At 42.3% G+C, this 26,345-nt stretch overlaps 1 protein-coding gene across 1 annotated transcript; it reads right to left on the bottom strand.

Moving 5' to 3' along the window:
- Positions 1–192: 192 nt before the first annotated feature.
- LOC139470776 (uncharacterized) lies at positions 193–26,345 on the bottom strand. The gene is made up of 12 exons (XM_071253066.1): positions 26,238–26,345; positions 19,546–19,669; positions 18,710–18,837; positions 18,298–18,417; positions 16,682–16,761; positions 15,046–15,646; positions 14,277–14,350; positions 13,606–13,689; positions 11,131–11,263; positions 10,282–10,404; positions 9,221–9,351; positions 193–8,417 (listed from the first exon to the last, which is right to left on the bottom strand). Exons 1-12 carry the CDS (start codon positions 26,314–26,316, stop codon positions 8,304–8,306), a joined length of 1,791 nt encoding a protein of 596 aa, XP_071109167.1. The 5' UTR covers positions 26,317–26,345; the 3' UTR covers positions 193–8,303.

Genomic DNA, 26,345 nt, shown 5'->3' with positions numbered 1-26,345 from the left:
CTAGCTGGAAATTGCTTTTGCGGGTCAACTAACGGGTGGTCAGGCTCGCTGACTTGGTTGATGCATGTCATCGCTCATGTCATTCCCAACACAGACCACAATCAAAGCGTGGTGTGGAATTCTGCCACATTGATCCACAGCTTGTTAATGCAACCTGGTAGAATCCACAACACAAGGTTTAAAGCATTTTATTAGTGATTGACTCACCTGAATACGTTCGTAATAATGTACACACGTTTCAACCTCACTAACAAGAGTTCCGCGTGTGGCAGGCAGCACAAATAGGTTTTCCTTGATAAACCGTCTGTATGAATATTTGAATCCGACATTTCTAAGTACAGATAATATGGATAAAAGTACACAAAATATAAAAATATACATACGGAAAGAACATTGTTTCTGAGTTAACAAACCAATATATAATACATTCTGAAAATATCACAGAACATCAGGCAATCATTACACTTTGTGTGACTGACAAAAATGGAAATAAGGTTAAGTGGTCATACATAGATTCAATGTCTGCTTGCCCGATAGGCTCAGGGCGATTACGTTGACATACATGCCTGCAAATTATTGGGCCCTACTTAATAAATGGTGTAGTACACTCAACCACTCGTACAGTTTCTAAACATGACATTTATACAACGTGTGATAGATATTTATTAACCTCGTGTTTCTCTATTGTTAATAAAAAAAAAGGGCACATTATACTATGGCCGCCTATATAAGTGAAATAATTTTGACTCGCATAACTTTTATTCCCAATATATTTACAAAATGAAAACTAATCCTTATATTTCATCGCCACTGTTTTAATTCACACATGTCCAAAGTGGTAGTAAAACACTGGTGTTTCACACGTTCAGAGTGAGTGAGTGAGTTGGGTTTGACGCCGTTTTTAACATTGTGCCAGTTATATCACGGCGTGTCAGCTTAACGTGGGAGTTAAGCCCGAAGTGATGCAGGTCTCGGACGTTTACCACTTCGGTGAAACCCACGAGCACGGGTATGGTGCTGACAAACCTTGAAACATAATCGGGGCGAACCGGGATTCGAACCCACAATCATGGGTTTCTGGTGCGCCCAAGGGACACAACTCTGCACGGCGCCTTGGACGACTTGGCCACCCGTGCCCCCCGTGTAATTATTACCACGTGTGAAACTGAATCAGTTTGTTTAATTGGGGACAGTAACTATTAAAGTGGTACATATAAAATGTGCACTAGCTTACAAAGAAAGTGAAGTTTGAGCGATGCATGTCTCTGACGTTAACCAGGAACCCAGGACCACAGTATGAAACTACCAAATGCTTCCAGAGAACCGAATTGGAGTTTAGGCCAAGGGATAAAACTGATGTCATCATACCCTGATGAACCACCACCACCAACGCCTTCAATCGCCGGACCTTGATTATTTACTGGCCACTGCGACAGAGCCAGAATATTGCTGAGAGCAGCGTAAAACAACATTTACTGTAACTAAATTTGGGGTGGGGGGAGTAATTTTATACAGATCTCCTTTGGCCATGAAAGACTGAAAATAATTCATCAATCAAAATGGCAGGATAAAAGTAAGCTGAAACATGTTTTTGAAAATGTTATACACATTCTTGGTTCACCAAAAAGGTATCAGAACTACATTTCAGAGTCCCATAGTTTTCTTGTTTTGGGAATCAGTCTGCTGTTTGTTGAAGGAAACGGTTTAAAATACATTTAAAATATGGCCTGCATTGTGCAAAGAAGTAAACAAAATTCTAAAAATAGTCTCCACACATTTGCTAATGTAAGAAATACAACACCTGAGGCACTACACTTGTCAGACATGGCATATAACTTCTATACAGTTTAAAGTATTCTCCATTATCCAGTGTATAATATCTCATTTATTTAGTGATGAACACCTGTGACACATTCGCTTTCATATCTTTGTTTTGAGCCTCGTTTGAATGACAGACACGTGAAAATAGCCATCCAATCAAATTACATTATTGTTTCAGAATAAAACAGGAGACGATGGATGTGACTACTACTCGACTTATCATGTATACTGAGTCGCATATAATTCGGAAAGTCGGAAGCATAAAGACTTCCCTCAGAATAGAATATTTTCCATTTACAAAAAAACAAGTTCCTTCTGTCTCAGGTTACACATATGGAGAACTTGCATATACAAGACCGACATTTTGAAAGTAGGATCACTTGAAAAGTTGAAAAGTTGGTAAAAAGAGCGAAGGGGCTGTTGACTGCACATGCGCCAAAGCCCAAGTGGCGAAATTGTCCATGGTTTTCATCAATCTCGCGTTCGGCTATTTCCGTAAAGCTCGGAAAAAAGACGGTTGGCAGATTGAGTTTTCATCAGTATAAGTGAGTGAGTGAGTTGGATTTAACGCCGCTTTTAACAGTATTACAGTTATATCACGGCGTGTCAGCTTAATGTGGGAGGAAAGCCCGAAGTGATACAGTTCATCAGTATAAAATGGATATATAATACACTGGATAGTCAAAGATGCGTTAAAACAGTGTTACACTGTTACACATCTCACCACGCATAAAATTACTATTTTAAAAAGATTTGCACTGAGTCCAACACGACAGGTGAGATCTGAAACGGTACTGGTAAATATATTCCAGCCAACAATAACAGTAACATGATTTTCATCAACAGATATCTCCTTGCTTAAAATATTTCTCAAACTGAGACATATTCATGTATGTAAGTATATTGTGAATCTAAACTAAGAGTCAAATTAAAGGCTGTTTGCTCGGACTGGGACAAACTGTTGTACTGTTGCCTAAAACATGAGGATTTCATTGTGCAAGTGTTGCTTCTTATCTGAAACCTGTCACTGTGGCAGCGCTCAGGTAACATATGGGTGTACAGACATATTGCGCATACATATTGCTCTGAATAATAAATAAATGCAATTACAAAAAAACGCTCGCAAGTATCAAAGTAATAACACAATTACTTCTACTGGTCATTAGTTGTTAAGGAAATATAACCTACATTAGCCAGTAGTTGTCAGGGAAATATTACCTACATTAGCCAATAGTTATCAGGGAAATATTACCTACATTTACCAGCAGTTGTCAGGGAAATATTACCTATATTAGCCAATAGTTATCAGGGAAATATTACCTACATTAGCCAGTAGTTGTCAGGGAAATATTACCTACATTAGCCAATAGTTATCAGGGAAATATTACCTACATTAGCCAGTAGTTGTCAGGGAAATATTACCTACATTAGCCAGTAGTAGTCAGGGAAATATTACCTACATTAGCCAGTAGTAGTCAGGGAAATATTACCTACGTTAGCCAGTAGTAGTCAGGGAAATATTACCTACGTTAGCCAGTTATAGTCAGGCAAAATACTACATAAATCAACCAGTAGCAGTCTGCGAAATGTCACCTGTACCATTAAATAGTAGACAGCGAAATATATATATACTACTTGGGGGTTCAACAGCATAGGTTTGTCATGGTTTGATGAAAGACATGCATACCATTGATATGCCGTTTGGGTAATCTCAATTCAAATTTGAACATAAGGTGCAGAGATTGGAACATTCTGTGGCAAACAAGAACTGTGTGAAAGTTATTCATGGAGCTGGTGGGACTGCATGTAAATTCATGTGTGATAGTGAGTGAGTGAGTGAGTATGGTTTTACACCGCTTTTAGAAATATTTCAGCAATATCACAGCGGGGGACACCAGAAATGGGCTTCACACATTTTACCCATGTCGGGAATCGAACCCGGGTCTTCCGTGTGACGAGCGAACGCTTTAACCGCAAGGCTACCCGACCGCCCCTCATGTGTGATAGGTTTACACAATTAAATCTATGTTGTCAATTTCAGTATTAACTGTTGATGGCATCTTAAAAACTAAATGATGTTTGTTACTTGTTTCAGTCCGCACTCAGCAATATTCCAGCTATATGACATCGGTCTGTAAATAATCGAGTCTGGACCAGACAATCCAGTGACTGACATCATGAGCATTGGTCCACGTAACTGGGATACGATGACATGCATGAACCAAGTCAGCGAGCCTGACCACCCGATCCCATTAGTTGCCTCTTACAAGCATAGTCGCTTTTTACTGCAAGCATGGGTTGCCTAGTCTACTGGTCGAAAACAATCTGATTTATGACACCCTTAAAGCACATGTAGAGTGAGGGAAAGTGAACGATTTAACAGCAGGCAATGTGTATGACTTGTTCACTTATCAAGCATGGACCAGACAAACTGGTGGCTGACACCATGAGCATCGATCCATGCAACCACGGCACACTCATTTGGCTTCCCTTCCAAACTCAAACTCATACCATGCAGCCAGTGCTGTTTCAAAAGCAGGCAAGCACAGGTGTTGGGTTGGATGTAGTCTGTTTCAGTCCCTGAACAGTATTCTAGCCCTAAATAAAGCAAGTCTAGATTTCCACAGGAAACTTCCATCTCTTTGGGGCTCCTTTACAATTTAATGAAGATGATTGTTTCTATCAAAATTATATATTTTTAGAGACTAAGCATTATGAAACTCCAGGCTCTCAGATATACTTAAAAACGTTTAAAATGTTTTCAATCAGATAAAAAGGCAGAGCTGTAAGCTGAATTTTCATTACTGCTGATCGATTCCAATCGATACTTTACCAATCCCTGAAATTAGAAACACAAGTTTCGAAAAATATTTACAAAACCGTTGATCAGTGAGGGAACACAGTACAGTATTGTCTGACTGTCACAGGGTATGTGTGCAATGTTTGAAATGACAGTATCATGTTTGACTTATGGCACAGGGTGTCAAGATCACACTGCACAACCTCTTAATTTGGGTTGACTGTAGACATTAAAGTGGGACTGTGTGTCAGCTGTAATGCCTGAATGTGTAGAGATTATGTAAGTGGCAAGGAGTTGGAGTGAAAGGCTTTGTTGGATGTGCTGATTGAGTGGGGAAAAGACAGACTGTGAGTGAGTGAGTTGGGTTTAACTCTGCTTTTAACAGTGTTCTGGTTAAATCACGGCATGTCAGCTTAATGTGATAAGAAACCCTGAAGTGATGCAAGTCTCAGATGTTTTCCACTTCGGTGAAACCCACGACCACGGGTATGGTGCTGGCAACATCAAGAAATATAATCAGGGCGAACCGGGATTCGAACCCACAATCATACGTTTCCGGCGTGCCCAAGGGACGCAACTCTGCACAGCGAATCACGGCGCCTTAGACGACTGGGCCCCCAAAGACAGACTGTGAAATCTAATGCAGTTTACATGAGTTGGTTTGTGATTGTTTCCCAACATGGTGGTGTGAGTAAAACGTTCATGTAAGTATTTTCATGTCCATGTTCTTTCATATTGAACATTCAATGTTGTGTATGTATTATTTGTATAGTGTGTGTATCTGTGTGCAGTGATAGGATATTATGCAGAGGTATGGATATTTTTGCAGTCACATATATGGCATAACTATACCTCGGATCTCTCACACAAATGAACTATAAGTGGCATATCTCACTAAAGGTGATATGAATGGCCATGTTATAAGCAAGATGTGGTTCCCAGAGTGTTAAAGATGCTATGGAACTTATACACGTAATATCATAACCTTAACTTGACATCAGTCAAAACATTGTTCCAATTATATGAAAACATTTTCACGTTGTTTGGAAGACATTGTCACCTGAAGGCTGGCTCAAAGACCATAAACTGATATATCATATCATTGATTGGTATATGATAAATGACCTTATATGCATTGTTGTATTGCCATGATGAAGTATTAAAATGATGACATAATGTATTAGTTCCGGTATGTATTGGTGGCAAGTCATCCTTCCGAGGCAAGGGAGTTAACTGACTGTATAAGTCCAGTTTCAACGCTTGCTGAACTTGGCTGGAATATCTGGGCTCCATCGTAATGCCACAACGTGCAATGTTTGAAATTACAGTTTGGCTGGTGTCACAGGGTATGCATGATAATAATTCCATAATCAAGGTCTATAACAAAAAACAAAACAAGCTTGTTGGGCAATAAGCTCACTGTGATAAGGTGTAAATCTACTTTCTCTTAAATAACAACTTTCCCAAACAATATCCATTGAATTCTACTTGGGACTGTTCTCAAGACATGACAAATATGGATCCTGACTCCCTTGTTGAACATATGACAACACAAAACAGCACTAACAAATAAACAACATTGTCATAGTATCTGCAACTGACTATGCATTCAAACACACACAGTACATGGAATGTAAATATCAGGTACATATGTACTGTACATCACTGTTCATCTGGCCTTTTGTGACTGCGATATAAAAATATTAAAATCAAGAATATCGGAACAAGGACATTTCAGATGGAAAAAACCTGCAATAAATACAAGTAAATTTAGTTATGGCTAATTGATAGCCATTAGTCATACCCCCATTAGTTATAGCTAATTGAGGGCCTTTCGTCATACCCCAATTAAATATAGCACATTGATAGCCGTTAGTCATAACCCCATTAGTTATGGCTAATTGATAGCCGTTAGTCATAACGCCATTAGTTATAGCTAATTGAGGGCCTTTCGTCATACGCTAATTAAATATAGCACATTGATGGCCGTTAGTCATAACCACATTAGTTATGGCTAATTGACGGCCTTTCGTCATACCCCAATTAAATATAGCACATTGATAGCCGTTAGTCATACCCCATTAGTTATAGCTAATTGAGGGCCTTTCGTCATACCCCAATTAAATATAGCACATTGATAGCCGTTAGTCATAACCCCATTAGTTATGGCTAATTGATGGTCTTTCGTCATACCCCAATTAAATATAGCACATTGATAGCCGTTAGTCACACCCCCATTAGTTATAGCTAATTGATGGCCTTTCGTCATACCCCAATTAAATATAGCACATTGATAGCCGTTAGTCATACCCCATTAGTTATGGCTAATTGATGGCCTTTCTTCATACACCAATTATATATAGCACATTGATAGCCGTTAGTCATACCCCCATTAGTTATGGCTAACTGAGGGCCTTTCGTCATACCCCAATTAAATATAGCACATTGATAGCCGTTAGTCATACCCCATTAGTTATGGCTAATTGATGGCCTTTCATCGTACACCAATTAAATATAGCACATTGATAGCCGTTAGTCATACCCCCATTAGTTATGGCTAACTGATGGCCTTTCGTCATACACCAATTAAATATAGCACATTGATAGCCGTTAGTCATACCCCCATTAGTTATGGCTAATTGATGGCCTTTCGTCATACCCCATTTAAATATAGCACATTGATAGCCATAAGTTACATAGTGACACCTCATTGGTCCCGTAAAAATCGTCCGGAACAAGCAAATATCATGATTAACAAACCCATAAAAATGTGAACTATTTTAGCGCCTATTACACTCTACCAAATTCTGATTCCCATGCAAATAAGCCACTGATCCAAGAAAGATAAGTGAATATCTGCTTCTCTTTTGATAAAAGTGTGGTTTGGTGGAGAGTCAAACCCCAGGTGGCAGGTATACGTCGTGAAGGACTGTCAATGGACCGCCTCTGTGATAGTGTCGTGACACTGTTCCATGGCTAGTGAGACTTGCTGTCTGACAAGCATTATCTAAGCAGGGGTGTTCAATTATTATGCCTGACTTGCCTGACTCTTGAAAATAAAGTGCAGGCAAGACGGAAAATATAATTGAGTTGCCCTCAGGCAAGTATAAAAACTGGTAGAATAAACTTGGAAACATAGAAGATGCATCGTGTGTTTGTCAACTGCAAAGGAACTGGACAAAATTGTTCTATTCTGCACATCTTCCATGAGCTGTTGCTTCAGTTAAAGAAGTTTTTTCTTAAAATTAATGTTTTCTTCTCTTCTCTGATTTAGTAGTGAGTGAGTGAGTTTGGTTTAACACCCCTTTTAACAGTATTCCAGTTTTTTTGAAAGCTTAATGTGGGAGGAAAGGCCGAAGTGATGCAGGTCTCAGACGTTTACCACTTTGGTGAAACCCACGAGCATGGGTATGGCACTGACAAACCTAGAAACATAATCGGGGCGAACTGGGAATCAAACCCACAATCACAGGCGCCTTAGACGATTATAGTAGGATTTAGTAGGAGTGTTAGTTGAAAATCAGACTGGGCAAACAGAAGTTTATTTGCCCTTCGACAAATGGGAAATTTTGGTATTTGAAGACCCCTGATCTAAATTCCTCCCATTAATGGCCGCCTCAGTGACAGTGTTGTGACCCCTGTAGCATGGCTTGAGATCTCTGACAAGTCCTGACATATGAGTTCATCCAATCAATGGCTGCCTCTCCGTGGCGTTGGCTCCAGGGTTGGATGCTGGTGGGGATGAGGGAGCTGACTGGGGCGGCTTCAACCTCTTGAAGGACAACCACAGCATCACCTGTGAAGCAAATGATGTGCATGAATCACTCGTTACCCACAGGTTTACACTGATTTCTTTGTTTGTTGTGTAATGCTGAACTCAGCAATATTCAAACTATATGACATCGGTCTGTAAACAACCAAGTCTGGACCTAACAATCCAGTGATTGATGTCATGAACATCGATCTACGCAATTGGGATATGATGACGTGCATCAACCAAGTCAGCGAGTCAGATCACCTGATCCCGTTAGTTGCCTCTTACGACAAGCATTGTCGCCTCGTACGGCAAGATTGGGTGCAGGAAAATTGACAAAGGGATATGCTTTGTGAAAAAACATATGCCACGACTTAAATTTGTTCTCAGTAATTGAGTGGAACTGAACAAACTTCGTACAAACAACATTTAAAATGAACCTTTTTCCACAATAGTTACTACAGTAAACTACTGTTATATCGAACTGAAAGGGACCACTATTTTTAATTTGTTATAACCGTTGTTCATTACAAGCATATATAAGGCATATATAAAGTAAATGGCTGGGACAAAAAATAAATTCTTAATATCCGTCAGTTTGTTATAAGTGTGTTCGTTATGAACATAGTTTACTGTAGTCAGTTATATACCCCTTCTACGATGCTGTTTTCTGTCAAACATCTGTAATATACACCAGAAGTATGGACTGTCATGTTTATATTCGGTCCCAGTAGGGGACTTACTTAAGAACTTACCTGTGATATAAAAAGTATAGCCACTAGCACCCCTACATTGAGGTACAGCATGGAGATGGTAGACCCCGCCCATATGTAGAAAGTACTTACCTGTGATATAAACAGTATAGCCACTAGCACCCCCACATTGAGGTACAGCATGGAGATGGTAGACCCCGCCCACAGCGGCGCCATGATGGTGCCGATACCCGTCACACTACGTCGTATACCCTGGCTCAAACCTAAACAAACACATGGAAATATTCAGAGAAATATTTTTATTCAGAAATAATTCCTACAAATTAAAACAGTGAACTTAGTTGTTTTTACAAATCATTTGAATTATGACTGGGTTCAAAGGTCAATCTATGTAATCCAACCAACGGAGAACTAAACAATGAAAGCGTATGACCATCTCCCATAGTCCAATCAAAATCGCAGTGCAGTACAGATTTCGGTCGATTGCCGGATTTGCAAAGCATGTGTACATGTCCATGTTAATTAATCAGACATTACATCTAAATTATTCATCAATTTATACATCAATTATTATATAAACAGTTATAAGTCTGAAAATGGGACTTTGCAGAAAATGAGTCCAAATGTTGGATGCCATGTATCTCTGTAACAAATATGAATTGAAGGTATGAATTGTATTTTTGGGTTCCTAAGATACCGTAGTTTCAAAACATAATGAGAAGTCAAAATGTGATTTTTCACCTATAAGGTCCCTCATTTCATGGTTGGTCATATATGGTGACACATATGTCATGTCAAACAAAAACCTGAAATAATCACGAATGGTTCTGTGAAAACATTATTTGCAAGTACACTATGTCAACGTTTACATGTACATGTTTCCAAGTGAGTAAGTATGGTTTTACTCTTCCCACCAGCAATATTCCAGCAATATCACAGCGGGGGACACCCGAAATGGGCTTCACACATTTTGCCCATGTGGGGAATTGAACCCGGGTCTTCAGCATGACAAGCGAACACTTCAACCACCAGGCTACTCCCATTGGCCCACATGTTTCCGTGTGGGGAAAAAGATCATTTAAGGGATAATTCCATTGTGGGTTGGTGGGATGGTGTGTTAGACAGTGGGTGAGGTAGAGAGGGAGCATGTCCAAATATTCACACTTCCATCTATTGTAGTGAAGACAACATACCCTGAGTTTCCTTGCGTGTGAGTTTAGAATACAGTGACACCCCACACACCAACAGGAAAGGCAGACCGGCCACATCTAGGATAGTGCCAGCAATAAAACCTGGTAACGTCCAGCCCGGGTTATCTGAAACATTTAGAGCACCAACATCAAGTATAGCGCCAGCGATAAAACCTGGTAACCTCCAGCCCGGGTTATCTGAAACATTTAGAGCAAAATACTTTCTGAAACGACCATCCCTCCTGCTGTATCACAATATGCAGGTAATAGACTATTGGTTGGAATTATTGGTACACATGATATATGAGGACTAGGGATGTCTAAGACAGAGTTGTGTCCCTTAGCCCCCAGGTTCTGCTGACTGTGTTCAGCTCTCCCACCACATCATCACAACCACACCTATTCTATGTTGAGAATGTCTATGCTTTGTTATCATACCTCCATGTCAGAATGATGCGATCTGATTGGTCCATGTGATCTTGTTAAAAATACTGTGTAACTCACCTTTGAGGGTAATAAATCTCTTATACCCCGCGACAAGCACTACATGCTGCACGTGCATTTCTGAGAGACAGAATAAATCCTTTATATCCCGCTTCAAGAAAAAGCTGCATGCTTTTTCCCCCGAGCCAATGGATATCAAGTGACATGGCGCAAGCTAACCACAGCTATTTTCTATCAATTTGGAATTTATCTGAACTATTTTACATGTATAAATAGTTAAACATGTCAGTAGGATATATTTGTTGTAGCAGGATCACTCAGGGTACAAACCCCTTTCAGCATCAAACAGCATCAAACTGACCTGACTCTCAACTGGCCGTAGTTTCACTGTCTGCAATGGGTACTCACCTGGGGTACAGGAAGGCAGGAAGTATAGGTACCACACGTTGGCCGACGTCAGAATGAAGCCGCCTATCGCAATCAAATAACGATCTTCGATCTTTCGACTCAACCAGCTTGTCAGAACAAATATTAAGATGATCTGAAAAGTAAAATGTAATGGCTATGAAATAAATAAACTGAACTGAATCAAATAAGTACTGAAAAAAAGAATTCAAAAAAAGAATTCAAAACCAAAACCAAAATACCAAAGGACACTGCTGAATAATAGTTCAAAGAACATGCTTGTATGCCGACTAACATTCTTGTTTAAATGTTGAAAATCCAGTCGCAATTACAAAAAAAGGCCTTGCAGAAATGGTTCTACAGTAAGCCGTGACCAGTTGTTCCTCGCCAGTTAGGACGTGGGAAAGAATACACGCCCGCCCCACAGTACAGGAAGCTGTTGCTGGACACTCACCTCTTCACCCACCCCACAGTACAGGAAGCTGTTGCTGGACACTCACCTCCACGCCTGCCCCACAGTACAGGAAGCTGTTGCCTGACACTCACCTCCACGCCCGCCCCACAGTACAGGAAGCTGTTGCTGGACACTCACCTCCACGCCCGCCCCACAGTACAGGAAGCTGTTGCTTGACACTCACCTCCACGCCCGCCCCACAGTACAGGAAGCTGTTGCTGGACACTCACCTCCACACCCGCCCCACAGTACAGGAAGCTGTTGCTGGACACTCACCTCCACACCCGCCCCACAGTACAGGAAGCTGTTGCTGGACACTCACCTCCACACCCGCCCCACAGTACAGGAAGCTGTTGCTTGACACTCACCTCCACGCCCGCCCCACAGTACAGGAAGCTGTTGCTGGACACTCACCTCCACGCCTGCCCCACAGTACAGGAAGCTGTTGCTGGACACTCACCTCCACGCCTGCCCCACAGTACAGGAAGCCGTTGCTGGACATTCACCTCTTCACCCACCCCACAGTACAGGAAGCTGTTGCTTGACACTCACCTCCATGCCCGCCCCACAGTACAGGAAGCTGTTGCTGGACACTCACCTCCACACCCGCCCCACAGTACAGGAAGCTGTTGCTGGACACTCACCTCCACGCCCGCCCCACAGTACAGGAAGCTGTTGCTGGACACTCACCTCCACGCCCGCCCCACAGTACAGGAAGCTGTTGCTGGACACTCACCTCTTCACCCGCCCCACAGTACAGGAAGCTGTTGCGGGACACTCACCTCTTCACCCGCCCCACAGTACAGGAAGCCGTTGCTGGACACTCACCTCTTCACCCGCCCCACAGTACAGGAAGCTGTTGCTGGACACTCACCTCCACGCCCGCCCCACAGTACAGGAAGCTGTTGCTTGACACTCACCTCCACGCCCGCCCCACAGTACAGGAAGCTGTTGTTTGACACTCACCTCCACGCCCGCCCCACAGTACAGGAAGCTGTTGCCTGACACTCACCTCCACACCTGCCCCACAGTACAGGAAGCTGTTGCTTGACTCTCACCTCCACGCCCGCCCCACAGTACAGGAAGCTGTTGCTTGACACTCACCTCCACGCCCGCCCCACAGTACAGGAAGCTGTTGCTTGACACTCACCTCCACGCCCACCCCACAGTACAGGAAGCTGTTGCTTGACACTCACCTCCACGCCCGCCCCACAGTACAGGAAGCCGTTGCTTGACACTCACCTCCACGCCCGCCCCACAGTACAGGAAGCTGTTGCTGGACACTCACCTCCACGCCCGCCCCACAGTACAGGAAGCTGTTGCTGGACACTCACCTCCACACCCGCCCCACAGTACAGGAAGCCGTTGCTGGACATTCACCTCCACGCCCGCCCCACAGTACAGGAAGCTGTTGCTTGACACTCACCTCCACGCCCGCCCCACAGTACAGGAAGCTGTTGCTTGACACTCACCTCCACGCCCGCCCCACAGTACAGGAAGCTGTTGCTGGACACTCACCTCCACGCCCGCCCCACAGTACAGGAAGCTGTTGCTGGACACTCACCTCCACACCCGCCCCACAGTACAGGAAGCCGTTGCTGGACATTCACCTCCACGCCCGCCCCACAGTACAGGAAGCCGTTGCTTGACACTCACCTCCACGCCCGCCCCACAGTACAGGAAGCCGTTGCTTGACACTCACCTCTTCACCCACCCCACAGTACAGGAAGCCGTTGCTGGACATTCACCTCCACGCCCGCCCCACAGTACAGGAAGCCGTTGCTTGACACTCACCTCTTCACCCGCCCCACAGTACAGGAAGCTGTTGCGGGACACTCACCTCTTCACCCGCCCCACAGTACAGGAAGCTGTTGCGGGACACTCACTTCTTCACCCGCCCCACAGTACAGGAAGCCGTTGCTGGACACTCACCTCTTCACCCGCCCCACAGTACAGGAAGCCGTTGCTGGACACTCACCTCCACGCCCACCCCACAGTACAGGAAGCTGGTGCTGGACACTCACCTCCACGCCCGCCCCACAGTACAGGAAGCTGTTCTGAAGTTCATTCCAGTGCAGCAACTTGTCTGTCAACGGAGTTAACATAGTCTGAAATACACAAGGGAGTTAAACATCTTGTAATAGTTGTATGCAAAGGAAAACATTGCATTCAGAATATAGGGCTAACAGAGACTTATGTAGACCTAGTTCGAGCCCGTTATTCGTCCCCAAGTCTGCAGCAAATGTCTGGAATTCTAAAAATCTCAATTCATGTTTGAAAATTACGATGTAATATCTTGTGACTTGTATGCATCTGAGAACAGGACCAACAAAGAGGAAGAGGCCTAAACATTCACTTTTACATTATTGCATTAAATGCAATGTTTAAATACTTTTGAATTTAAGAAGATAAATACTAAAAAAAATAACACTTATTTCCTAATTAGCCTGCCAAGGGAATCCTAGATAAATCCCTGTAGAGTCAGAATGACATAATGAGCTCTTTGATTTGACAGGGCATGACATGAGAGAGCATGATATAGGGGGGCACAATTTGAGAGGTCACGGCATGGGAGGGGATTTGGGGTCGTGACATGAGAGGTCGCTATTTGAGAGGTCACGACTTGAGAGGTCGCGACTTGAGAGGTCACGAGTTCAGAGGGCACAACATGCAGTAATGTTGAGAAGCTACTTACCTCTAGTGTCACCTGAGCAAATATAGTTATAAACTGTAATCCTAACAGTACAACTATTTCTTCTCGAATATATTCTGAAACAAAACATAAAATCAAATATCAGTCAACCAATCCTCTTGCTAGCACAATCAGGGCGAAATACTAAGTTATTATTCAAAAGAACTTAAGGGGCACAGGTGGCCCAGTTGTCTAAGGTGCTACAATTTGCTGTGCAGAGTTGCGTCCCTTTGGCATGCAAGAAACCTGATCATGATTTCGGATCCTGGTTCACCATGATAATGTTCCAAACCCATGCTATATTTGCAATGTTTGTCAAAATATTTTTGAAAGCATAGGCTGGAATGAAAGTCGCCAGTTTGAAACTAAAGCTGTAAACCTTGAGAAACCAGCTTTCTGATTGAAGATCCCGGGTAGAATAGGTCTTCAGCAACCCATGCTTTGCATAAAAGGCGACTATGATTGTCGCATGAGGCGACTAACAGGGTCGTGTGGTCAGGCTCGCTGACTCGATTATTTACAGACCGCTGTCATATAGCTGGAATATTGCTGAGTGCAGTGTTAAACAAGAAACAAACAAACATTTCATTGGCCGGTAAAAGTTCATGGAAGGTTGTAGCCATCACCAAGATCTGATTTTAATTAAATCGTGTCATGCCCCAACAGCGTGGGTCACTGCTCATGCAAGCAACCAGTCCATCCAGTCACAGTCCATCCAACCAAACATGCAGAGATATTTCCCTTTCGATTTTAAGTTATTTTATTTGCTTACCATCATATAGGAACTTAAGTCTTCCTTCGCTGAAAGGGTCCTTCACATCGGAGACACTTTCTATTCTTGGCAACACTGAATGTTCCTTGGAGTCTAAAAGTGCTTTTAGTTTTCTACTGCGACTGTTCTGTCGACTTGTTTCTTTGCCCTTCTCACTGAACCCCGAAGAGTCACTTTGCATAAGTCTTTCTGCAGACTCAATAAGTTCAGAGGAATTTCCAATAGATACAGTGCCTAGCGATTCATTACCAACAGACCCGTAGCTTGCTACCGATATATCGGATATTGATGCGTTGCCAATAGAGCCATACATGTTTGGTGTCGCGGTGCTTGTACCACCATTAGGAACACACTCAGTGCTCTGAATGGCTGCAGGGATGGCACTGGCGGTGGTGTTGCAAGTCAAGTCTGGGTACACGTCGTCGTACGTGACGGTTTGAGGGGGGATCTCTGTGTACTGTTCCTCCTCTTCGTCTGGCAGCGGTGTGTACGCTGTCTCCACTTGATTCATCACGCGCACCTGCCGGAATATCACTCCCGGTTCCGTGAAGAGAAGCAGCAACAGCAGCTCCATTATCACCCACATCAAGGCCATAAGAAGCTGTAAAGGTGAAGGTCAGGGCTACAGCAGGGTACGAAGGTGAAGGTCAGGGCTACAGCAAGGTACGAAGGTGAAGGTCAGGGCTACAGCAGGGTACGAAGGTGAAGGTCAGGGCTACAGCAGGGTACGAAGGTGAAGGTCAAGGCTACAGCAGGGTATGAAGGTGAAGGTCAGGGCTACAGCAGGGTACGAAGGTGATTGTCAGGGCTACAGCAGGGTACGAAGGTGAAGGTCAGGGCTACAGCAGGGTAGGAAGGTGAAGGTCAGGGCTACAGCAGGGTACTAACATGAAGGTCAGGGCTACAGCAGGGTAGGAAGGTGAAGGTCAGGGCTAGAGCAGGGTACGAAGATGAAGGTCAGGGCACATAAGTGAAGATTAGGGAAAGATAGCATAAGAAGGTGAACGTCACTGCCATAACAAGGTATGAAGATCACAGCCAAAACACAGCATGGAAGTCAAATTCAAATCTATAAACACATAATAAAAGGGTAAGGGGTGATGTGAAAACATCTATGAAGCTCACATTTCTCAATTCCAGGTTTGATTCCGAACTCTCAGGAGTTTGAATTTTCCGATTTTCAGGTCACTGAAATTACCTATCTCCCTCCAAGATAGCTTGTTGAAGCATCTTATGTCTTAAGGAATTGATTGTGTGAATATTTTACATCCTCTTCGGATACTATTATCATTTCGAATATAACATAAAATTGATAAAGTCAAGGAGAGTTCTTATTCCCCAGTGGGGTACACATAGCTTATACTCTGCAAGGAATATCATCCAAAACACCAAGCTCTCTTCGTAGGTCAAACACCTCAAGGTCACATTATGAAACAGTAGGTGTACTTGCCGAAACACCTCAAGGTCACATTATGAAACCGTAGGTGTACTGGATGATAAACCACATATGGGTATAACTCATCACATCTCTTTTACCAAGTACCCGGGATGTGTAGGAGGAAATTTGAATGTCTCTCCAGTTGTTGAAGAGATACTGAAACCTGGTTTCATTTCACTTAACTAAGGTATGACCTACCCCTGGTGATGAAAACCTGTCCACTCGGAATGGTCCAATGTAGAAGTCTACCAGTGACAGGAAGAAGTTGAAGCCAGGGCCTGTGAACAATGCAAGTAAACTCAGTGGCATGGATGTATCTTGTTACATGTTTATCTGAGAAATAAACAACGGGTGGGAGTGTCCCTGCAGCGTTTTTTTGTACCATAAACAAAAGTTGTTTATTTCTCATAAACATGTACAGCCTCTTTTAGCATGTTGTTTCTTTGTTATTTGTATTTAAATAATGATGACTCCCTAAATACGATCCAACCTCGGCAATGTCAGACAGGGTTAAGTATGATATTTCCTGGAAATTCTCATAATTTTCACATTGATTATCTGTACTTTTTCTCCCAATACCGATTGTCATCTCTCCGACTTTAGGGAGCAATCGTTTTAACCAATTTTGGTGATTTTCAAAGCTTTTCAAGGTTGGAACCTGAAAATCAAGGCTTTTCAAGAGGGACCTTAACATTCAAGGCCTTTTCAAGCCTGTGTGAACCTTGTAGAGCTTCTTAAATGGGAAGAAGGGGGCGGTGGGGTAGTCTAGTGGATAAAAGCTTTCACTCAACACGCCAAAGTCCCGGGTTCAATTCCCCACATGGGTACAATGTGTGAAACCCATAGTCCCGGCCATGATAAAACCATACTCGCTTACTCACTCACTCACTCTCACTCTGAACCAATGTTTGCTATCTTACATTATCCTCTTCCAACAGCAGACTGACAAAAAAAAAGTGATGCCTCAGAGTCTGCGATGTTCGCCACTACTGGCCTTAATACTGGTGTGAATCACTGTGAAGGTAATGTGTTCAACTAACTGAATTGATAGATACAGATGACCGATGTCCTACCTGGAAGCAGCCAAAACTGACGGATAGCTACAAGTATTGAGATGGCCCCCATCCTACCAAGCAGCAGCCCACACTGACAGACAGCTACAAGTATTGAGATGGCCCCCATCCTACCAAGCAACAGCCCACACTGACAGACAGCTTCAAGTATTGAGATGGCCCCCATCCTACCTAGCAGCAGCCCACACTGACGGACAGCTATAAGTATTGAGATAACTAATGTCCTACCTAGCAGCAGCCCACACTGACGGACAGCTATAAGTATTGAGATAACTAATGTCCTACCTAGCAGCAGCCCACACTGACGGACAGCTATAAGTATTGAGATAACTAATGTCCTACCTAGCAGTAGCCCACACTGACGGACAGCTTCAAGTATTGAGATAACCGATGTCCTACCTAGCAGTAGCCCACACTGACGGACAGCTTCAAGTATTGAGATAACCGATGTCCTACCTAGCAGCAGCCCACACTGACAGACAGCTACAAGTATTGAGATAACTAATGTCCTACCTAGCAGCAGCCCACACTGACAGACAGCTATAAGTATTGAGATAACTAATGTCCTACCTAGCAGTAGCCCACACTGACGGACAGCTTCAAGTATTGAGATAACCGATGTCCTACCTAGCAGCAGCCCACACTGACAGACAGCTACAAGTATTGAGATAACTAATGTCCTACCTAGCAGCAGCCCACACTGACAGACAGCTATAAGTATTGAGATAACCGATGTCCTACCTAGAAGCAGCCCACACTGACGGACAGCTATAAGTATTGAGATGACCGATGTCCTCTCTTGTTCTGTGGTGAAGCGGGCAATCTCTGCCAAAATCACAGCCTCACCGCCAACGCCAACACCTGCACAAAGAAATGCAGAATTTCATACAAAACTAAAACAGATCAAAATCTTCTCAGTCCTACATTATATTTCCCTTACCATAACTTGAGAGCAATATTTTAACTGAAAGAACACAGGTCATCTGCCTACACATTATGCTGCTCGAGAACTGTCAGCTCAAACAATATTTTATGCATTTATTACCCATCCTTAACTCAGGAAACATGATAGGCTGGAACTTCAGCCATTGGTTGGCTGTTGGCTAACCCTGGTAAGAAGTTGACGTGCATGCACCGGGTCTGCTGAACTCACCTGCCACCAGTCGACTGGCAACCAGGAACCACTTGGACATTCCTATGAAGTACATGAAGCTGCCTCCGATCTCGAACAGGGCAGCAAAAATCAGTATAAACCTCACTCGGCGTGACTTGTCTGCCCATCTACAGACACAAACAAGAACATATTTTTTAAATTTTAAGAAGAAAAAATTTCAAAATATTAATTCTCCAACAGCATCATCTTTAGCATCACAATGGCATCGTGTATTGTCTAAAATACTTTTAGGAAGGCAACACATTTTGGGGGCTTACAGATTGTCTTACTGCAGCTAAAACAATACAAAAAAATGTAAAATCATTTATATTCAGGCATTTATCAAGTCTGAGGCACAAGATTTCCAAATTCCTAAGAATTTATGAAAATATGAACATTAAAATATTCAAAATTTGAACAATATGATTTTGTCCCAATTTGCTTGCAAGAGAGTTGGGAGTGCTTCTGCCCAATAGCTCTCGGGCGTTGTTTGATATTGTTATGCAGCCGTTCCCCAACTTTCCTACAAAGTAATCACGGTTTCAATATACCGGGGAAACATGTAATAATGATTCCCGAGAGAGAAACGATATTTCATAGAAAACACAGCACTCGTGCGAAACAACCTATCAGAGCTAATCATTAACGTTAAATATCTAATCACAGCAAATTAAAAGAACCAATAACTTAAACAACTGTTTGGTAACCTGAACTCGCTCAAGGGACACGATGTAATTTTGTTTTGGTGAATAATACTCAAATTCTCTTCTTTGTCGCCCTGAACATGCTGCCACTCATCAATGCGAGCGGATGAGTGGCCACATAGCATTCCCTACCTGCCCATCAGGGGCCCAGCAAACATCCCTGAGAAGCTGAAGGCGGACAGCATGAGACCCAGGAAGTACTCCTCCGCACTGAAGCGGTTGTGGAGGTACAACCAGGCACTGGGCAGGATCACAGCTGGAACATGAAGGCACATAGATCAGGGTCGAGTGAGTGAGTGAGTGAGTGAGTGAGTGAGTGAGTGAGTGAGTGAGTGAGTGAGTGAGTGAGTGAGTGAGTGAGTGAGTGAGTGAGTGAGTGAGTGAATGAGTGAGTGAGTGGGGGTGTGAGTGAGTGAGCGAGTGAGTGAGTGAGTGGGAGGGAATGGGTGTGAGTGAGTGAGTGAGTGAGTGAGTGAGTGAGTGAGTGGGAATGGGTGTGAGTGAGTGAGTGAGTGAGTGAGTGAGTGGGAATGGGTGTGAGTGAGTGAGTGAGTGAGTGGGAATGGGTGTGAGTGAGTGAGTGAGCGAGCGGGGGTGGGTGTGAGTGAGTGAGCGAGCAAGCTGGGGTGGGTGTGAGTGAGTGAGTGAGTGAGTGAGTGTGTGAGCGAGCGAGCGTTTTGATGCTGGTTTTAACAGTATTCCAGTTATATCATGGCATGTCAGCTTAATGTGGGAGGAAAGTCCAGAGTGATGCAGGTCTTAAATCAAAAGATTCATTTCGAGGTCAACAATTTTGTCAGGGGTTTGCAATAAATGCCTATCAACAATACTGAAATCAAATGATTTCACATTATTTATCTATATTTGCATAACTGAACAATCTTCAAGTTAACATCAGACACATTAAACAAGCTCACCAAGACACACTGAAACTGTTCTAGAGGAGTGGGAGATGGGTTTTACGTTGCTTTAAACAGTATTCCAGTTCTATCACAGTGTGTCAGCTTTATGTGGGAGGAAAGCTTGACACTTAGTGATGCCTGTCTCAGATGTTGAGCACTTTGGTGAAACCCATGAGAACAGGTATGGTGCTGACAAACCAAAAACATAATCTGGGCAAACTAGGAGTTGAACCCACAATTATAGGTTTCTGGTGTGCCCATGCTCATATTGATGATGATGATGATGATGATGATGATGATTTAATTGAATCATTATCATATTTATACTTCACCTCACAATGTTACTGCCAAACCTGCATATATGTATCACCAGTATATGCAACTTGAGTAACAAAGCCATCTAGATTCACTATATCTGCACATGTTCCGTGAAAACTAATTTGAATTGTTTGTCCTGTTTCCATGGTAACATTTGGCCTAACTACTTTTTTTATTGTTGTTTAACACTGCAATTAGCAATAATCTAGTTATATCAATCGCCTATAAATAATCAAGATTGGACGAAACAATCCAGTAATTGATAGTACGTTTGTTGCTTAATGCCGTACTCAGAAATATTCCAGCTATATGAGGGCGGTCTGTAAATAATCGAGTCTGGACCAGACAATCCAGTGATTGACAACATGAGCATCGATCCAAGCGATTGGGATCGATGACATGCATCAACCAAGTCAGTGAACCAGACCACCCGATCCCATCAGTCGCCTCTAACCACAAGCATACTCGCCTTTTACGGCAAGCATGGGTTGCTTAAGACCAGTTTTACCCCAATTGATATTATGAGCAACATTTATTCCCCTGTGACTCCATGCAACAGACAAGGCCTGTGTTCCCCCTAAGGATAAAACCAGTGCAATATATCATCATATTGTGACAGATACAACCATTGTACATACTTATTTTATTCATCTTCAGTGTCTGCATTTTAGTGTTCAACTTGCACAAACATATCAGTGTCACAACAGGGAAGGAAGACACCTTTGTTGATGGACTTATTGTAAACAGACACATTTAGATTCAACCACCTTGTGTGTCCTCAGAACATGTATAATCTACATATTATTAATGTGACATCCGTTTGTAGCGTGCTCAACGCGCTCCTGAAATAATCATATTTGCTCATAGTTCTCCTTAAAAATCAAAGTTACTGATACAGTAAACTATACAAACAGAATATTCAAATCAACAGAAAAAAATGGCAATAACTGGTCCGTAGCCAGAAAAATATATCATTTCTTTGTTTGTTTTGTTGTTGTTTAACGCCGCCTCCAGCAATATTCCAGCTATATGACGGCGGTCTGGAAATAATCGAGTCTGGAACAGACAATCCAGTGATTAATATCATGAGCATCGATCCATGCAATTGGGATCGATGACATGCATCAACAAAGTCAGCGAGCCTGACCACCCAATCTCGTTAGTCGCCTTTTACGACAAGCAGAGTCATCTATTAGGGCAAGCATGGGTTGCTGAAGACCTATTCTACCCCGGAATTTTCACGGGTTGAAAAATATATCAACACTAATGGGGTCACTTTCTACTACATGTATGTACTTGTGTACTTTTGAGTGAATGATTACACTTATATTAGCTTAAAACAAAAGCCACAATTAGAACCATACATCTGAAAGATTAACATACAGAAAAACATGCTGTCACAAAATCTAGACTATAACTCAGATTTTACAAGAGTTTCAAAACATATATTCTGCATGTGATAACCATCCATTAAAACATAACGTTGCTCCTAAACTAATCAGATAACACTGTTTTCCCTCATATTTGAACTTGAGAGCTGTTGGCTGTGAGTGACAAGCCAAACTTGCTGCCATGCTTGCTTCTTGCTTCTGTGTGTATGACAAGCACAGGTTCTATAGGCTATAACCCTAATTATCTCCCTTAGCTTAATAGAGTATAGTGTAACTTAAAGAGACATCAAACTAGGTTACTCAGGCCTGAGCTAAAATTAGGACAACACAGCAAACAGATTAACCCTTGTTACTCTGACCACTTTCATTTTAACCCTTCTAATCCAAACTGAAAAAAAATAAATCTTGTTTTTGGTCATTACATTAATATTTCTAAATAATTTTAGTAAAATCTAAATATTTTTTTACATTTGTATATTTAACCTGCATTACTCCTTAATGCATTTACTGCTTTACTTTTGACAGAAAAACAAATATGTGTGAGGTCCAGCTGAAGCAATAGTTGTTCCAACTTGTTGTGAGGCAGACCTCATCGCACAGTGCCCATGTGACCACAGAAGTGAATTGTAACATCTGCAGTTATCGTCAGGATGGTGAAAGACCGGTCAGGCTGGCCTGGTGAGTGAATGAGTGAGTGAGTTGGGATTAACGCTGTTTTTTAACAGTATTCCAGTTATATCACTGCGTGTCAGCTTAATGTGGGAGGAAAGCCTGAAGTGATACATGAGATGTTAACCACTTCGGTGAAACCCACGAGCACGAGTGTGGTGCTGACAAACCTAGAAACATAATCGGAGTGACCCAGGATTCGAACTCACAATCATAGGTTTCTGGCTCGCTCAAGGGACGCAACTCTGCACAGTGAATAGCGGCGCCTTAGGCCACTGGGCCACCCACGCCTCCTCAGGCTGTCCTGGGAGTTGATTCATGGCAATGAAGTCCCAAGCACAGCCCAAGGTGAACTGCTCCCTGTGCCCTGTGCTCAAAATGGACATGGGTAATGTAGAGCGTGTGTAGCTCGCTGACCCTTGTCGCCATAGCTAACACCAAGAGGAATGTTCCGCCGATGGAGGTAGGAAGCCACTGACTTGATGATGCAGGGTAAATAGCCATGGGGCTGCTGAAATGCCAAATGGTAGGTCGACCAATTGGTAGTGGACACCAATGAATTGGAACCCGAGGAATTTGCGGTTGCTGGGATGGATAGGTATATGCAGATATATCCTGTAGGTCGAGACTGATCTGGGCAGAGTTGGATTCGATTCTGGTCCTGAGCAGTCTCAAGGTTGTCTTTCCGCGTGTATGGAGGATGCTCCCCTCCAAAAGTTATATATGTATGCATTGCCGCTCAATCCTTATAATCATAGAGCGGAGGCGGGTATTACCGATATGGTAAGGGGGAAACCCTATGCAAATAAGAACATAGAGCATTTGGGCAACGAGTTCTCTCAAATGTGTTTTCGGTCGACTCTATTACCACAATATGCAGTGTGGCCTTGTTTTTTTATGTTGTGGGTTCGTAACACGGCACGAAAACGCAAACCCGGAAGCATTTACCGATGAAGGGTGGGTCTGCCGATAACTTCAGTCGGCAATTACCGATAATTTAAATTGAACTCACACTTTAGATAATTAGTACCTGTGTGTAGTGCTAAAGATATATTTATGAAATCCTAACCATGTAAGACCCAAAACAATACCAATGTGGTGATGTGACGAGAAGACTTTGATGGACTATAGCTTGTTTCAAAATTCCTTAGATTACTTTGGACACACTTTTTTCTTCTACGTTTTACTCAAATTCGTGTGTTAATAACACACACAGGCATATTTGTCTTTGTTTGGTAGACCTGATTTGGCGATTCCTTGTTTCCTGAAATAAGATTACTGTTTGAAGATCGCCTTTTAAAAAAGAGATTTACTCTACTAAATGCTGTAATTATAACATTATTCGTTAATTTTTATCAGTGTGAAATTAAGATTTTTCATCATATTTTTGGTGAAAATACTTCACATTACAATATATATTATATGTTATATATATATATATATATAAAAATATATTTATACTAGATCTATTATATATTTTATTTTGTTTTTTAAATGTATTCACATTAGCGCTTTACTTAGGTATGTGAATAATTTCATCTATTGTAAATCGAGTGAACACGGCTTTCTTGTGTATTTTGCATTCTATTTTATTTAGGGCAAATGTTGTATATTATTTATGTATAAATTTCATATATGTTAATTTTAGATGAAGGAAACATAAATATCAGTCGTTTCAATTCACTGAATATTTGCATATACAACCAGGACTATCAGTTGTTGAGTTATCGGTAAATGCCTCACTCACGTTTCAAGTGGATGCCTTTACCGATACAGACTATTACGGCCGCCAATGTGGCGGGACGACTGCATTGTGGGACAGAAATACGACATCGAGTCCGCGGTTGACTTGTCTATAAATATCTGGTGGAAACCCAACTTCAGCAAGATATGATTGGCTTAGGGGCAATGTAGGTCATGAATATTCATGTCACTTAGTGGGTTAGAGTTCAAGGAGGCTGTGTCGCACATCGATTGTTACGGATTGACAGCACGTTCTTTTGGGCAATCGAAGGTTCATTCCGGCAGAGAAAGTATACGAACTTATGACATGCGCATTTATGATGGGTAAATGTGTATGTTTAAAGCGTTTGCGATGGGATTTATAAATCCATCGGTGAATGCCACATCATCGGGCCTCCGCTCTATATATTTTTAAGGGGGGATACGGGCGGAAGTCTTACTAAGACATTTATACATATGTACATATTTGATTCAGGTCTACAAGCATTTAGATTCTTTGACTGACATAAAAAGCGTTCCTAGAATTATTCTGAATTCATAACGGCAATGTTGGTTTGTGTGGATGTGCACCTGTCAAGTTTGCCCTACATCAATTCCCCACAGAATTAGTCCCATCTGGACAGTGTAAATGTATCTTTGAAAGATTTCCAAGTAAAATATGTTCCATGGGAATACCTCCCCTTGAGAAAAATAGGCCCAGTTCAAAGTATCAATTTCACTACAGGACACACTTTCCACAAGAGTATATAGCAACTGCTAGGCCTACGGTAAGTCGCATCTTGGAAATAATTAGGAGATAAACATATTGTGTTTTCAATGTAGAGCTAAGTTACCTGTAGATTTAACCCCGCTAAATTGAATTTGGAACCGAACGCGCATGACTAAATAAAACGCGAACTCTTTGGTGTTAGCAAATATACTGGGTGAAGCGGCATGGGTTGAGTTCAGTGTTGTGAGTGGGTTATCGATCTGAATTGCGGAATCACCGAACAAAATATGGTGCTGTATATACGCAAGCAGTTTGTTTACACCGTAATACTTCGCTCGAAAATATGACAGGCATGGAAAGTATATAATCACGGCAACTTGGTAAGCTAACATGAGGTGGGCATCCCTAAAGAAAACAAAGCAAGCTTTGCAAGGCTTTCGCTCTACATCGCACGTCACCATTATGACGTCATATCGCTCATTGTGACGCAAAAGATATCACGTCACAGTCGTATGTAGAAAAGCGCCAAAATTCCAAGCTCTCTGCTGTCTCCAAAACGTAAATACATTCCCTTTGTTGATTTCTGTCGAATTTTTCTGCACGAAATGTATTGCCACACATCCTTTGAATATTGTAGTAACCGCATCTGTGCATTTTGTAACCTGTAATTGTAGATATAATTATTTAAATGTGCCTACCGACAATGACTGAAAATAGTACTATTCTATCAATTTTAGCTTCCGCGGTGATGCGGCCGTCAAACCAGCTGTTTCAATCAGAGGGGGTTTATTGTGATTTAATAGCCTCTGATTGACCAATCAGAATCGAGTAAATTCCAAATTCATGGTAGAATGCAGTATAATACTGACGAAACGTTTTGTGAAAATGCAATATCTGCCATGTTTAAACCATGATGTGTTACTTTTTGTGTAAGGCATAGCAGGCAATCATAGCTTGCATCAGCGAGAGTGGTTTATGATCTTCAGTCATCTTCACTTGTATACATACATAGTGGTACGGATGGTCGTCAGTACACAAAAGCAGGAGGAAGTTCTCACTCCGCCGAACTGTCAACTCTGTCAACGAACTTACCATATTCGACTCCTCCCATGAAAAAGTATGTACCTATTGTAAAATAAGTCAACCTTTTCTTAGCTTTCAGCGACACCATTTTCCTATGGTCTTTTCGTCACATCACGA

Source organism: Haliotis cracherodii, unplaced genomic scaffold (assembly GCF_022045235.1).
Source record: "Haliotis cracherodii isolate W230 unplaced genomic scaffold, xgHalCrac1.p SCAF_21, whole genome shotgun sequence".
NCBI classification, from domain to species: Eukaryota; Metazoa; Mollusca; class Gastropoda; order Lepetellida; family Haliotidae; genus Haliotis; species Haliotis cracherodii.
This window is presented reverse-complemented; position numbering and strand designations above follow the sequence as displayed.

What these genes read in the sequence shown, in the direction of transcription:
- LOC139470776 (XM_071253066.1), bottom strand. Translation starts at nt 26,316, where the DNA reads ATGGTGTCGCTGAAAGCTAAGAAAAGGTTGACTTATTTTACAATAGGT. An exon ending in GCTGGGCCCCTGATGGGCAG is followed by an intron (nt 18,838 to 19,545) that starts GTAGGGAATGCT and finishes TTGTGTCTGTAG; the next exon opens with ATGGGCAGACAAGTCACGCC. An exon ending in ACAGGTTTTCATCACCAGGG is followed by an intron (nt 15,647 to 16,681) that starts GTAGGTCATACC and finishes TCACCTTTACAG; the next exon opens with CTTCTTATGGCCTTGATGTG.